Source organism: Tachyglossus aculeatus, chromosome 4 (genome assembly GCF_015852505.1).
Source record: "Tachyglossus aculeatus isolate mTacAcu1 chromosome 4, mTacAcu1.pri, whole genome shotgun sequence".
Taxonomy (NCBI): domain Eukaryota; kingdom Metazoa; phylum Chordata; class Mammalia; order Monotremata; family Tachyglossidae; genus Tachyglossus; species Tachyglossus aculeatus.
This window is the reverse complement of record NC_052069.1, coordinates 27,472,073-27,487,995: the sequence shown is the minus strand read 5'-3', so window position 1 is coordinate 27,487,995 and position 15,923 is coordinate 27,472,073. Positions and strand designations below refer to the sequence as shown.

At 44.1% G+C, this 15,923-nt stretch overlaps 1 protein-coding gene across 3 annotated transcripts in view; it reads left to right on the top strand.

The window, feature by feature from the left end:
* The window catches only part of SLC44A5 (solute carrier family 44 member 5), a 408,205-nt gene that overhangs the window by 329,957 nt on the left and 62,325 nt on the right, over nt 1-15,923 (top strand). For all 3 annotated transcript variants that reach the window (XM_038744549.1, XM_038744548.1, XM_038744547.1), the window contains exons 4-5: nt 4,049-4,133; nt 12,410-12,494. In XM_038744549.1, coding sequence (XP_038600477.1) covers nt 4,049-4,133; nt 12,410-12,494 — 170 coding nt within the window. The remainder of the gene's footprint in view (nt 1-4,048; nt 4,134-12,409; nt 12,495-15,923) is intronic.

The following is a 15,923-nucleotide window of genomic DNA, read 5'->3' as shown; positions in this document are numbered from 1 at the left end:
GTTATCCACACTTGAAATAACTATCTCCTTTTATTCACCTTGAACCACCCATTTTCAAAGTTTAGCAGATTTCTCCTGGTTCTTTCATTCATTCATTCAATTGAGAGCTTATTGTGTGTAAACCACTGTACTAAGCACTTGGGATGGTGCAATATAACAGATGCATTCCGACCCACAACGAACTCACAGTCTAGACGGGGAGAGAGACAGTAATAGAAGTAAATAAATGAATAAACGGCAGATTTCTGGTATCAGAATTGGTAACCAACAGTCCATGTTCTCCCTGCCAACATCAATCATGACCTCTTGGGGAGCTTTCGGAGCTTTCTGGAACAGACAGTTTCAGGATAGATCAAGATTTCTGACTTGAATTTACCTGATTGCTTGTATCCACGCCAGTGCTTAGTACAGTGCCTGGCACAAATTAAGTGCTTAATACCACAATTATTATTATTATTATTATTATGGATAACATATGGCACCTTGGGCCTAGTGATATAAAAACTAAGAGTGCAGAGTAGTAGATAATGCTGGGGTTGTGTAGAGCAAGCTCTTTAAAGCAGTTTAGATTGTTTTATTATGGTTATTATTCATTATGGTAGTCACTGAGCACTCACTGTGCAGAAGGACAAAGATAGGAGTTTTCCCTTAGAGGGCAGCAATACGTCAGGAATATTGCAAAGGTAGATGAGTTAGACTGGGCCTCTATAGCACAGAAAAAGACTCACAAAAGTGTGGCTTTTCTAGACACATGCTGACAGGAAAGGATGGGGTGAATGGAAAAGACCAGTTGGGAAGATGCCTTCTCAGTCATTCATTCAATTGTATTTATTGAGCGCTTACTGTGTGCAGAACACCGTGCTAAGCACTTGGGAAGTACAAGTTGGCAACATATAGAGACGGTCCCTACCCCACAGCGGGCTCACAGTCTAGAAGGGGGAGACAGACAACAAAACAAAACACATTAACAAAATAAAATAAATAGAATAAATATGTACAAGTAAAATAAATAGAGTAATAAATACATACAAACATATATATACATATATGCAGGTGCTTTGGGGAGGGGAAGGAGAAATAATGTGTTTCTCAACAGAAGTTAGGTGGGGGCTGAATGTGCCTCTAATCATTCATTCATTGAATCATATTTATTGAGCGCTTACTGTGTGCAGTAAGCACTGTACTAAGCGCTTGGGAAAAGTCGGCAACATATAGAGACGGTCCCTACCCAACAACGGGCTCACAGTCCTACAGACCATCTGTCAGTGGAGCTGGATAATAATAATAATAATAATAACAAGGGCATTTGTTAAGTGCTTACTATGTGCAAAACACTGTTCTAAGCACTGGGGGGGATAAAGGTGATCAGGTTGTCTCACGTGGGGCTCACAGTCCCATTTGACAGATGAGGTAGCTGAGGCTCAGAGAAGTTAAGTGACTTGCCCAAGGTCACACAGCAGACATGTGGCAGAGCCCAAATTAGAACCCATAACCTCTGACTCCCAAGCCCGTGCTCTTTCCAGTCAGCCATGCTACTTCTCTATCCATCACGCTGAATGATTGCCTTGCAGTTTAGGAGCAAAATCTGAAATCTCCAATGTGGCTAAGGAGAGGTGGAGGATAAACCAATTGACTGTGCTGGGCTGGTACATAGACCAAGTATTAGAGAAGCAGTGTGGCTTAGTGGAAAGAGCACGGGCTTGGGAGTCAGAGGTTGTGGGTTCTAATCCTGCCTCCACCACCTGTCAGCTGTGTGACTTTGGGCAAGTCACTTAACTTCTCTGTGCCTCAGTTACCTCATCTGTAAAATGGGGATTAAGACTGTGAGCCCCACGTGGGACAACCTGATTGACTTATATATAACTTGTATATACCCCAGCGCTAAGAACAGTACTTGACGCATAGTAAGCGCTTAACAAATACCATCATTATTATTATTATTGGGTGTGTATGTGTGTGTGTGTGTGTGTTTTATGGTGTGCATATTTGCTGAGTTTCAAGACAGGGGACCTCCCTTCAGCTACACAAGGTAGGTTTGGTGTACCCTGGAAACACAGATAGCTGCAACACTACAACAACCTCCCGCCCCCAACACTCATTAGACTACAGCTCTCCCCATTGAAAACCCTCCTGAAATCCCGTCTCCTCTATCAAGTCTTCCCTGATTATCTTCCCAACACTCTGAGCCATATCAGTCCCATAGCCAACTTTTGAACATATTTACACCCTTTTTAATACATGTGTGTGTACTTATGTACTTATGTGTAATTTATTCATTTATATTAATGTCTGTCTCCCTCTTTAGACAATAAGCTTGTTGTGGGCAGGGAGTGTGTCTGCTTACTGTTACATTGTACTCTCCCAAGCATTTAGTACACACATTAAGCACTCAATAAATACAAATGAATGAATGTAATAATAAAAATAATAATAGTATTTGGTGCTTACTGGGTGCCAAGTACTGTTCTAAGCACCGGGGTAGATACAAGGTAATCAGGTTGTCCCACATGGGGCTCACAGTCTTAATCCCCATTTTACAGATGAAGCAACCGAGGCACAGAGAAGTTAAGCGGCTTGCCCAGGGTCATACAGCGACAAGTGGTGGAGCTGGGATTAGAACCCACGTCTTCTGAATCCCAAGCCCGTGCTTTTTCCACTAAGCCACACTGAATGTGTGTGTGTGTGTGTGTGTGTGTGTACTCAATTTTTTTTGATCCCTTCCACTTGTATATATTTTTATGTCTGTCTATCCATTTAGAGTGTAAGCATTCTGTGGACTAAGGATATGTCATATCTTTATTCTCTATTTTTCCAAACACATAGTAGAGTGCACTGTACTAAGTGAGCTTTCAGTAAATACTACTACTACTATAGCAGCTGCTGCAGTTGCCCTAGGAAAGTCCATTTCCAGCCACGATGGACCCCATTTGGGGGATCCTTTAGTATCTTCTTTGGGGAGTTCCAGGGCCTGTTTGGAATTCAATCTCTCACGAATCCTCCCATCAAGAGAGAGATGTCCAGCTTGCAACTGCAGGTTCATTAGACTTTCACAAAATCCTCATCCCTTCCTGAGAAGGTCCCAAAAGGCCCTTGGGAGTTAGGGATTAGGGACCTGATGGTCTGCAGTGAAACCTCAGCCATCGGCTGACTCTGCTTCTTTTAATCCCGGTTTGTGGTTTATCCACTGCTTAACCCTGTTCCCCTACAAGTTGTGAAATTTATCTGTGGTGCAGATTTACAACCTCTAAGACAGGGCATACTCAACATGGAGCTCCGTGAAGGCATACTGTGGGGAACAGAAGGTTAGAGGGCCAGGTCTTCACCTAATTTTCAGACAGTTATGAATGAGAAGACTCGAGTGTTGATTCAGTGCTTAGGGTGCATTGGCCAAATGCAGCTTATTACAATATGCTCCTAATGCTGTTGGGCTCAGAGTTGGTAGTTTTCCACAAAACATACGGTGTGCGGTCCCAGCATATTCCTAGTATACATGGCGTCATTCAATTGCTAATATTTGTCAGTGTGTTGGAAGATGAAAATTTAGAAGTGTAATCAAATACAGTTATTCATTATTTGCATTCTTAAATTTGTTTCCTGAGTTCCCATTTCAGCAGAACAGAACTCTGTGATGTAACATTATTTGCTTTACATTTATCAGCTATGCTGTGAAGTCATTTGGTTTAGTGCCATGGAAGAGTGGCTTCCAGCCAACAAAGCTTTTGCCATGCCATCGCGTTCCATTTTTTTTAATAAATGTCATTTTCTAAGTGCATTACCTCATCGTTTGGCTGTAATCCAGATGAATCAGGAAGCAGTAAGAAAAATGTTGTCGTTTCTGACCGATCCATCCATATTTTATTTTATTTTTCATTAAGAAACCCACTGTTTAGAGAAATCAATAATCCCCCATCATTATGAGGAGGAGGTTAAAGGGGTCCATTCCAGGAGGTGCATCGTAATTGCTGGAAGAGTCCAAATTTTCAACTGGTGGCTGAGAAGTGTCACCAAGATATAGTTTTAAATCATTCTTCTCTTGTTGTCCCTGCAGCCTGGGTCCATGGTGACCCCAGAAAAGTGGCTTACCCAACCGACAGCTATGGACAGTTCTGTGGCCAGAAAGAAACTCCAAATGAGTGAGTGTAATGGGACACGTATGCCTTGATGGGGGGTTGGGGAATAGGGGGATTTGTTCATTCTTTTGAACTTGGTTGGGAGGGGAGGCAGTGATTATTGCAATCCCCTAATCTCCATTCCCTAAATGCTTTGGCAGTTTGAAAGTCATTGAGATATTTGGCCTGCACCAAGTAAAGGTCATAGAGTTGGAGGTTTAATGCAGCGTTTTGTAGATCACATCAAAACCCTTCTTAGTAAAATGCAATTATAATAGATGGACTGTGCCAACAATCTCATCACAGACCATATTTTAAAATGTTCTATGTAATGGACCTTTGAGAGGGAGACATCAGATTGCCTGATGAAGCTTATACAACAGAGGTTGGAACTGTGTTTTGAACAAACTATGTGTTGATATATCATTCCACTCGTCAGAAGGAGGAAAAAATACCCTGGCAAACTCAAGTCCACCTGCCCTTGGTCTCTTGCAAATTGTTTATGAACAACAGAAATCGAGTAGAATTCTTTATCAGTTTTGTTTGCCATTCCAGGAAAATAACAATTACATTTCAGTTTCTTGAACAAGCCTGAGTGAACCTTCACCCTGCTTTCAAAAAAATAAAGCTCAGCAGCCATGGCTGCATGATTTTTGAAGAGAATTCTGTCTTTGGAAAAATAGATGTCAGGGTCTGAACTTGTCGGGGATTTTAGAATAGTTAAAATTGAATTTGAATAAAAGACAAAATATAAAGTATGCAGAAGTGTGCTCACACTAAACACATACCTGAAGTTAGAATAAAACAGTGTAGATCAAAGGAACTTTTTGGAACTCACGTTCTATTGCCCTGACTTCAAGCCTGCTGTGATTTGCCACAGCTCCCTGATTAATGAAGTATTACTGATTTTCCATCCCCGGTGTCTCGTCTCACAGCTACCCTAATGGCTTTGGTCCATAGAGCCTAGTTGGCTGACAGCAGGGAACGGCAAGGGGGAAGTGGGGAGCCCAGAATTGCCAGCACCTCTGGGTAGCGGCTTTTGACTGGGTGGAAGTCCTTGCCAATCAGAGGCAGTGTGAGGCTACAAAACCACTGAAAAAAAAAATGCTACATCTTTGCCAGCACAACTCAATGGTTTTTAGTCCTTCTGTATTGAATTGTGACAAAAGTACTAATAGCAAATCGTCCTATCACTAGCTGGCTGACAAATAAGAAATCGTTAGAGCTATTAAGGTGCAGGCAGAATCCATGACCCTTTTTGACCTACCATTAGATGTGCCCTAGGCAGACCTGGCCGTCATTTAGAAACATTCCCTTTGTCTCACCAATTGGCTCGCCTTTTCTGTGGAAACAGATGGCCGAGTTGGATGACGAGGGTGCCTTCAGAGAATGGGGAAAAATAAAAATGTCTTCCTCTGCCCCAGACTTCCGGATCCCACAGAGAAACATCACCATTGAGGTTATCTTTGAGAGGACAAAAAAAAGCATCAGGGAGGAGAAGATAATTTAATATAAAGGGCAGAACTTCATACCTGTTTTTGATGAAACTTTTCCTGAAAGGAGGAACAATAGGCCATCTTATTCAATACAGGAGACTTGAGCTGGTCTCAGTCTACTTTTCCTGGTGAAGCCTGCTCATTCATGGCAGGTGGAATGATGCTACAAAACAGCAGGGCCAGCTGCCCAACCTGAATTCGCCATCTCAGGTTTCCGTAGAGCATCTCCACTATCCCACGATTCCCATGGCCTAGGAATCCTGTTATTCAGCTATGTCAGCACTGGCCCATCAGGAGGCTCCGAAATCTTGTAGTCCCAGGAGACAGAGGCACAAGATTCCTCTTGGTTTGGTCTCTTTCATTAACTCCACACATGACGTATGTAGATTACAAATGTGACCTTCAACATGTATGCACATGCATGCTCACCTTAATGCAACTATACGAGGATGGACATAGGAGGAGAATTAGCGACAGCAGGATACCCAAAGGTCTGTGGTATGGACAGCTGAAATTTGGAACCTGAAAGCAAGGAGGGCAGAGGAAGAGGCAATTGAAGTATCCATTTAAATAACGTCTCAGATCATACTGCATTCCAGCTAAAAATTGGGGGTCAGTTGCTGAGGGCAGACTGGCATAGCACACTGTCATAAAGAAGTGTTTCTCTTTGAGCAGGAAGAGAGACAAGGAGGCAAAAGAGAAAACAGCATCAGGCGCTATGAACATTAAGTACGGCACAAGGAACAACTTTTCTGTATGCCCTAAGTAGCTGGGACTAGATCCTGCATTGGCCAAGTCAGCCACATACACACTCATAAATGAATTCCATTGTCAGTGGTGTCTTCTTCAGATACGAAGGTCACCTATATATGGACATAAACCCAAATGTATTCATGCCCTTCTGATGATGGCAGTCTACCTATGCGAGCAGGTTTGACTGAAATGTCCATACAAGGAGGACGATCCCTTTCACCCAGGCTATGTTCACCACACCCCCAGCTGCGATATGAAGCTGCCGTGGTTGTGGATTGGATTCTAGATTGCTATTGATAGAGTGTGAGTGCTAATGAGGCCAACCAATGCAAATGCTGAAAATAGCAGAGGGATTGATTAGGAAATTACTTCCATCACATAAATATTCAGGAAGCTACAAGTTTACACACCTGTTCCTATAGGAATCCTTTATTTTCACCTGCTAGACGCTATAATAATATTTCCAACCAATTTCCAGCCAAATTTCACTGCTAATGAACATTTCGATTGCATATTGGGAGCTTAATGCATTTTGAAATTTGTCTCAGAAGGCCTGTCATATGAATGAATCGCATGATTCATAACCATGCTTAGCACTTGTATGTTTTATGTTTGAAAATGTATGTGAATGTGTACCATTGAATGTATAAGTACTGAATTGCGCATTCAAGTATTCTCACAGTCATATATCTCCTCCCGGCCTAGTCATCCAACTCTTTATCTGATCCCTGTTCCTCCTCCTGCCCCAGTTATTTTAAAATGTTTAGGTCTGTCTCCCCTGTTGAATTGTAAACTCCTTGTGGGCAGTGGGTGAGCTTTATGTTCTTTGAAGTTTGCCAAGGGCATACTACAGAGCTTAACACTCAGACATTCAATAAATAGTATTGTTGTTACTCTGGTTTTCACACACACACACAAAATACATCTTGTCTGTTGCACAGTCCTCATCTAACATCAGGTTGATGTGATAAAAGAGAATCCATCTTGGTAGCCCTAATGATATGTGGCTCAGTAGTGGTTAATAATAGGAGCCTTCCTCTATAGTCCTTTTTGACACACTTCAGCATGGAAAGATGACCTGAGAGATGAGGGTTTTTCTGTAAGACTGACAGATCTTACTGGCTGCCCCTTGATTGGTCAGGGAATCGGTAGGAAGCTTTGACAGCTTTGCACTTCCACGTTCAGTCCTTTGCTCCATGTCTGGAATCGGGGACTGCCCCGTGCCTCTGGGAAATAGTTTGAAGAGAAGCATTGGAAAGAAGGGGAGTGGAAAAGCGGATGTGATAGGGAATAGGGGATTGGCAGGAAAGGGAAGTCATGCTAGGAGGTTGGGAATTCCCCAAGGGTATCCTATTAGGTAGACAAACAGAACTGGATCCAGTTTAGCTGGTTGGGCTAGTGAACAAGTGAGCACATCAGTGCAGGGATACCGTCCAAGTGATCAGAAGGGCGTACAAAGTGGGATACTGCCAAGAGCCCATGATAGATTGATGGCTAATGAATCTACCAGGCAACATATATTTTGTTCATTCATTCATTCAATCATATGTATTGAGTGCTTACTGTGTGCAAAACACTGTACTAAGTGCTTGGGAGAGTACACTGTAACAATAAAGACATATTCCCTGCCCACAGCAGGCTTACAGTCTTGAGGGCAGGTAGACATAATATAAATGCATAAATTAAGGATGTATACATAAGCGCTTTGGGGCTGGGACGGGGGCTAAATAAAGGGAGCAAGTCAAGGCAAAGCAGAAGGGAGCTGGGTAAGAGGAAAGTGGGGCTTAGTCAGGGAAACCTCTTGGTGATGTGCCTTCAATAAGGCTTTGAAGGGGGTAGGGGGAGAATAATTGTCAGATTTGAGGAGGGAGGGTGTTCCAGGCCAGGGGCAGGATATTGGCGAGGGGTCGGCAGTGAGATTACTGAGATCAAGGCACAGTGAGAAGAACTGATATTGGTTCCTGCTTTTATAATAATAATAATAATGTCATTTGTTAAGCACTTACTACGTGCAAAGCACTGTTCTAAGCATTGGGGTGGGGTGTTCTAAGCATTGGGGAGCCCACGCGGGGCTCACACTCTTAATCCCCATTTTACAGATGAGGTAACTGAGGCACAGAGAAGTTAAGTGACTTGCCCAAAGTCACACAGCTGACAAGTGTGACTTAGAACCCATGACCTCTGACTTCTAAGCCTGGGCTCTTTCCACTGATCCATGCTGCTTTTATGCCATTTACACATCCAGTTCCAGTTGTTGGGATAGACTGTAGACTGTAAGCTCCTTGTAGTCAGGGAACATGTTTCCCAACACTTTTATATTACACTCTCCCAAGTGCTTAATACAGCGCTCTGCACCCAGCAACCACTCAGTAAGTCTCATTGATGGATTGACCATCAATTGATCTTGATTTGAAAAGTCATTGTTACTAATTAATGGCACGCACATTTACAGTCACGATAAAATTAGGGCCATTGTTAATGTTTATTCAATTTACTGAAAGAAAAGTTGCATTCAAAAGATCAAAATGGGACATTTTTTCTCCTGCTGTATGTATGGGCTTAGAAAAAGACAGACACCTTCTTGTCCAGAGCCAGGGGAAGGATTCATTGATTTCATTCAGATCTTTATCAGTGAGCCCACTGTTGGGTAGGGACTGTCTCTATATGTTGCCAACTTGTACTTCCCAAGCGCTTAGTACAGTGCTCTGCACACAGTAAGCGCTCAGTAAATGCGATTGATTGATTGATTTACTTGCAGGGAGCCAGGTGCCGGCTGATTGGCTGTGCTTCTTTGGCTGTTTAGCTTGTCTCTTCCACTTGTTGGGATCAGCCGGCTGTTCAGACAGACCCGAGTCAGAAACTTAAAATAGTTTGTTGCCTGGTGGCTTTTCAGATTCCGAGCTGTTGAAAGGGCTTCACTAAGATGATTGAAAAGGTAATGAATGATCAGGGGACTCCGCTTGTCAGATGGTTCTGTGGGTCTGGCAAACTGGTGCTCTGCTGAAATGATCCTGGGGAAGGCATCCTGACCTTCTCAAATGTCAAGTCAGATGAAACAAAGTCAATTTTCCAAAGAGAGCAACAGAGAGCACAGTTGATTTATGCTGTTATTGTTTATAACCGTCTCTTGCTCAGATATTTGGGCTTCTTGGGGTTTTCAGCTTTGAGCAAAGTCTCGGTTGGCTCTGGTGCCCCCTGCTGGCTCATCGGAAAACTTCAGCCGGGAAAGGTTACTAAAGTGAAAACAGGTCATTCATTTCATTCAATCAATCAATCAATCAATCGTATTGAGCGCTTACTGTGTGCAGAGCACTGTACTAAGCGCTTGGGAAGTACAAGTTGGCAACATATAGAGACAGTCCCTACCCAACAGTGGGCTCACAGTCTGGAAGGGGGAGACAGAGAACAAAACCAAACATACTAACAAAATAAATAGAATAGATAGGTACAAGTAAAATAAATAGAGTAATAAATATGTACAAACATATATACATATATACAGGTGCTGTGGGGAAGGGAAGGAGGTAAGAAGGGGGGATGGAGAAGGGGACGAGGGGGAGAGGAAGGAAGGGGCTCAGTCTGGGAAGGCCTCCTGGAGAAGGTGAGCTCTCAGTAGGGCCTTGAAGGGAGGAAGAGAGCTAGATTGGCGGATGGGCAGAGGGAGGGAATTCCAGGCCAGGGGGAGGACATGGCCCGGGGGTCGACGGCGGGACAGGTGAGAACGAGGTACAGTGAGGAGATTAGCGGTGGAGGAGCGGAGGTTGCGGGCTGGGCTGGAGAAGGAGAGAAGGGAGGTGAGGTAGGAGGGGGCGAGGTGATGGACAGCCTTGAAGCCCAGGGTGAGGAGTTTCTGCCTGATGCGCAGATTGATTGGTAGCCACTGGAGATTTTGGAGGAGGGGAGTAATATGCTCAGAGCGTTTCTGGACAAAGATAATCTGGGCAGCAGCATGAAGTATGGATTGAAGTGGGGAGAGACACGAGGATGGGAGATCAGAGAGAAGGCTGATGCAGTAGTCCAGACGGGTTAGGATGAGAGCTTGAATGAGCAGGGTAGCAGTATGGATGGAGAGGAAAGGGCAGATCTTGGCAATGTTGCAGAGCTGAGACAGGCAGGTTTTGGTGACGGCTTGGATGTGCGGGGTGAATGAGAGAGCGGAGTCGAGGATGACACCAAGGTTGCGGGCTTGTGAGACGGGAAGGATGGTAGTGCCGTCAACAGAGATGGAAAAGTCAGGGAGAGGGACAGGTTTGGGAGGGAAGACAAGGAGTTCAGTCTTCGACATGTTGAGCTTTAGGTGGCGGGCGGACATCCAGATGGAGATGTCCTGAAGGCAGGAGGAGATGTGAGCCTGGAGAGAGGGGGAGAGAGCAGGGGCAGAGATGTAGATCTGGGTGTCATCAGTGTAGAGATGATAGTTGAAGCCGTGGGAGCGAATGAGGTCACCAAGGGAGTGCGTGTAGATTGAGAACAGAAGGGGACCAAGCACTGAACCTTGGGGAACCCCCACAGTAAGGGGATGGGAGGGGGAGGAGGAGCCTGCAAAAGAGACTGAGAAAGAACGACCGGAGAGATAAGAGGAGAACCAGGAGAGGACGGAGTCTGTGAAGCCAAGGTCAGATAGCGTGGTGAGGAGAAGGGGGTGGTCCACATCCACATTCAGGTGCACAACTTCATATTTGCTTTTGCTTTCCCGTTTGCTTTTTATTTTGGGTTTTTTTGTTTGTTTTTTTGCCAGTGGTGAGTTGGATAGGGTCTCTGTAAGGTGGCATAAATGCAAATCATTATCCTTGTATAACTCTTTCCCTTTTCAATTTGTCTGCTATCTTTTCCATTCCCTTCTAAAAATATTTTATCCTGCACTCTTCCTGAAGCCCTTCTGCATTTCCTACATCCTCTCTTCTTCAGGTTTAGAATTGCTCTCTGGGCAGCGCATGCTTGTTATCTCCTGCTCCCTCTCCATGGGCTCCTTAAGCTCTGGGGAGGAATTTTTCCAGAAAATGGAGCAGTAGCAATGCCCAGGCAGTGGAGTACCTGAGAATGCACAGTCTCGCTCTCCCTCCTCCCTCCCCACACTTCCCTGACTCCCAGGAAACCAAGGAGCGTTATGGCCCTTCAGGTGTTTGCCAGTTCAAGCAAGTGCCCAGGGAAAGGGGGAATAGAAAATGCATATTCCCCTCCATCATAAGCCCCGTAGGTGACCCATGCGAATTTAAGAAAGACTGACCTTTTTTTATACAGTATCTATTGAATGCTACAGGGAAGCAGGAGGCCTTCCCAAAACCCCTCCTTTCCTCTTCTCCCACTTCCTTCTGCTTTGCCCTGATTTGCTCCCTTTGTTCTTCCCCGCCTCCCAGCTCCACAGCACTTATGTCCATATCTGCAATTCATTTATTTGCATTCATACGTGTCTCCATCCCTCTAGACTGTAGACTCATTGTGGGGAGGGAATGGGTCAGTTTATCTTTATCCTTGTGGTGTACTCTCCCAAGCACTTAGTACAGTGCTCTGCACACAGTAAGTGCTCAATAAGTATGATTAAATGAATGAATGAATGAATAAATGAAGTGGTTATTGCAGAAATACTTAGGAGTCCCAGGATTATATCCACCACACACAGTTATTCTCTATCCAGTCAGAAGGACCTGAGTTCTAGTCCCAGCTCTGCCACTTAACTGCTGTGTGAACTTGGGCAAACCACTTCCCTTCTCTGGGCCTCAGTTATCTCATCTGTAAAATGGGGACTAAGATTGTGAACCCCATGCAAGACAAGGACTGTGTCCAACCTGATTAGATTATATCCTCCCCAGAGCTTAATACAGTGCCTCACACTTAAATGCTTAACAAATACCATAAAAACTGGTGATTTTTACAGTGTTTTGAACAGTAGTTTGCCTAAATTAAACATCAGTGTACAGGATATGCACTGTGAATGGAGTGTCTGGAAATGCGGTCCCAAAAGTTTTTTAACCATAAATTATGGCATTCTCTTTGGTTTGTATAGAAGAAAATGAACAGAAATATTTTATTTTTTGCTGGCTTTCTTTACAGGAACAAGACTATTTTATTTTATTTTAACATTCTGAAATGTGCCAGTCCCATAGTGCTAATAAACCTACAGTGCCCTACCACACAGGTGAGTGAAATCTTGAAATCCCAAATACTGTGTCTGGTTCTTGATGACTGTCTTTGCAGTGAAATGCTTCAGATCTTGGTTGTTTAGTAAAGTGCTATTGCAGAGGGCAGGTTTTGGGATGTTGTTGGCTTAATTCTATTCCACAGTCCCAGTGACATTTGTATTTGCAAATGGCTTGACCAGTATAGACTGGGATGGGAAAGGATGGGGAAATGGGATGGAAGTGGGAGAGAGAGGGATTAGAAAATTCTTGGCAAAGGCCTTCTGGGGTTCCAAAAGGGTCTACTAATTGAGGGCAAATCATCTTAAAGGGGCTAATTTTACAGCTTTTTCAGGCACCTGAGGTTCAAAGCTTCATGCAGGGAAGCAGTTGAGATTCGGTTGATTCAAACCAGGTCTGAGAGAACAAAGCACATTGCCTTATTCACTGTCCACTGTGGGCAGGCTTGGTGCCCAAGCAATTGTGACTTAATAATAATAATGATGGCATTTGTTAAGTGCTTACTATGTGCAAAGCACTGCTCTAAGCACTGGGGAGGTTACAAGGTGATCAGGTTGTCCCATGGGGGGCTCACAGTCTTAATCCCCATTTTACAGATGAGGGAACTGAGGCCCAGAGAAGAGAAGTGACTTGCCCAGAGTCACCCAGCTGATGAGTGGCGGAGCTGGGATTTGAACCCATGACCTCTGACTCCAATGCCCAAGCTCTTTCCACTGAGCCACGCTGCTTGACAATGATCAAAACATACCCCTTTCTCAAAGTGACATTTTGTTATTAGCTTACTAAGTATTGATTGCTGGCCAATCAGAGCCATATTTAAAGTGAACAAATCAGGTTGGTGGTGGAAGGAGAACAGAACATTGCTGGGCCATTTTTAACTGCTGAACTGAGCAACAGCATTAGATTTGATGTGCTTGTCAGAGAACTCTGCCATTTTAAATCATTTCTGTTTATCCGTTTTTCATACAGTGCTCCTTTTTAGAGATTCCTCAGTGTCTAGAAATGCTCAAACTCCCACTATTCCCATTGCATAAAAATAGAAATATTGGAATTAAAGCATGTTTCCTGACTGTATATTTCTGTGCAAGGCATTAAGAGGAATAAAACCTGGCCTCTCCCAATCAATCAATTGTATTTATTGAGCACTTGCTATCTCCCTTCAGACTTTTCAGATTTTCTAAAAGGTCAGGAAGCAGCATGGCTTAACGGAAAGAGCACAGGCCTGGGAGTCTAAAGACCTTGGTTCTAATCCCAGTTCTGCCTCTTGTCTGCTGAGTGACCTTGAGCAAGTCACTTAACTTCTCTGTACTTCAATTTTCTCATCTCTAAAATGGAGATTAAATACCTCTGAGAGATTAATGAGGGGATAATATCTCCCTCATACTTGAAGTGTGAGCCCTATGTAAGACAGAGACTGTTCCCACCTAATTATCTACCCCAATGCTTAGTAAGGTGCTTGGCATATAGTAAGCAATTAATACTTGGGAAGCAGCATGATTTAGGGGAAAGAGCATAGGCCTGGGAGACAGAAGACCTAGTTTCTAATCCTGGCTCTGCCACGTGTCAGCTGTGTGACCTTGGGCAAGCCACTTCACTTTTCTGGGCCTCAGTTATCTCATCAGTAAAAAGGAGATTAAGTCTTGGAGCCCAATATGGGACCGGGACTGTGTCCAACCTGATTAGGTTGTAACTTCCCCAGAGCTTAGTACAGTCCTTGGCACTTAGTAAACGCTTAACAAATACCATAAAAAAAGAATTAAGTTTTGCAGGATGGAGTGGCAGTAGATAGTGAACCCTGGGCAGGTGGAATCTAGGCTTAAATTTGAAAGTGCAGGTTCATTCATTCAGTCATTGTCGTATTGAGCATTTACTGTGTGCAGAGCACTGTAATAAGTGCTTGGGAAGTACAAAATCTGCAACATATTAAGGTTATATGCATATGTCGTACACACCCAGGAAATACTGTTGTCTGACCTTGAGTGGAGGGAGTGGACAAGAGGCTCTTAATGCTTGGGGAAAAGGGAATGGAGAAGCAGCGTGGCTCAGTGGAAAGAGCAGAGACTTTCGAGTTAGAGGCCATGGGTTCAAATCCTAGCTCTGCCAGCTGACAGCTGTGTGACTTTGGGCAAGTCATGTCACTGCTCTGTGCCTCAGTTGCCACATCTGTAAAATGGGGATTAAAACTGTGAGCCCCCTGTGGGACAACCTGATCACCTTGTAACCTCCCGAGCGCTTAGAACAGTGCTTTGCACATAGTAAGCACTTAACAAATACTGTTATTATTATTATTTATAATGGAGAAGAAATCAGTGGGAAAGGAGAGAGAAGAAGGGCTGGAAGGAGGCCAAGGGCTCTGGTAGGTGGAGAGGGTCTTAGGAATAGGCATCGAGAAGCAGTGAGGCTTACTGGAAAGAGCAGGGGCTTGGGAGACAGAAGTCATGGGTTCTAATTTATTCATTCATTCATTCAATCATATTTATTGAGCGCTTACTATGTGTAGAGCCCTGTACTAAGTGCTTGGAAAGTACAAGTTGACAATATATAGAGACGGTCCCTACCTAACAGCGGGCTCACAGTCTGGAAGGGGGAGACAGACAACAAAACAAAACATATTAATAAAATAAATAGAATAAATATGTACAAATAAAATAAATAAATAGAGTAATAAATATGTACAAACATATATACATATATACAGGTGCTGTGGGGAGGGGAAGGAGGTAAGGGGGGGATGGGGGGAGGGGGGAGAGGAAGGTGGGGGCTCAGTCTGGGAAGGCGTAATCCCAGCTCCGCCACATGTCAGCTGTGTGTCTTTGACTGAGTCACTTAATTTCTCTGTGCCTCAGTTAACTCACCTGCAAAATGTGGATTAAGACTGTGAGTCCCACGTGGGACAACCTGATTACCTTGTGTCTACCCCGGTGCTTGGAAGAGTGCTCGGCACATAGTAAGCACTTAACAAATACCATAATTATTATTATTATCCACCCATGTTGCCAAATTGGCATTCACCTTCTCTCCGAGCAGGCTTAGGATGAGCCTGTGCTCTGAAGGACTGAATGAATATTAGCACTTCTCTGTTTGATGCTAACAGAGGAAACTCAGGCAAATTGACAGTTCACAGCCCTGGGTCAGAGAGGCTTGGAACTGCACACGTTTTTCTTTTTCAACTGCCCCCTCCCAGCACTGAGCCCAGAGCTGCACTGGCCCCTGGACCAAGGCTTCCTGGCCCGATCCACGGTGGGGACATTGGAGGAATAAACTCCTGGATCTCAATTGATTGTTCCTGGACTGAAAGGGTCTGCTTTCCCTCCCACCCACCCTCAGCCAGAGCTGCAAAAAGCAGTTTCCCTATGGTCCCAAATGCCAGTGCTGGCCTTACCCCAGGCTATTACTATGTTAATAGTGTTTATTAGTGCTCACTGAGT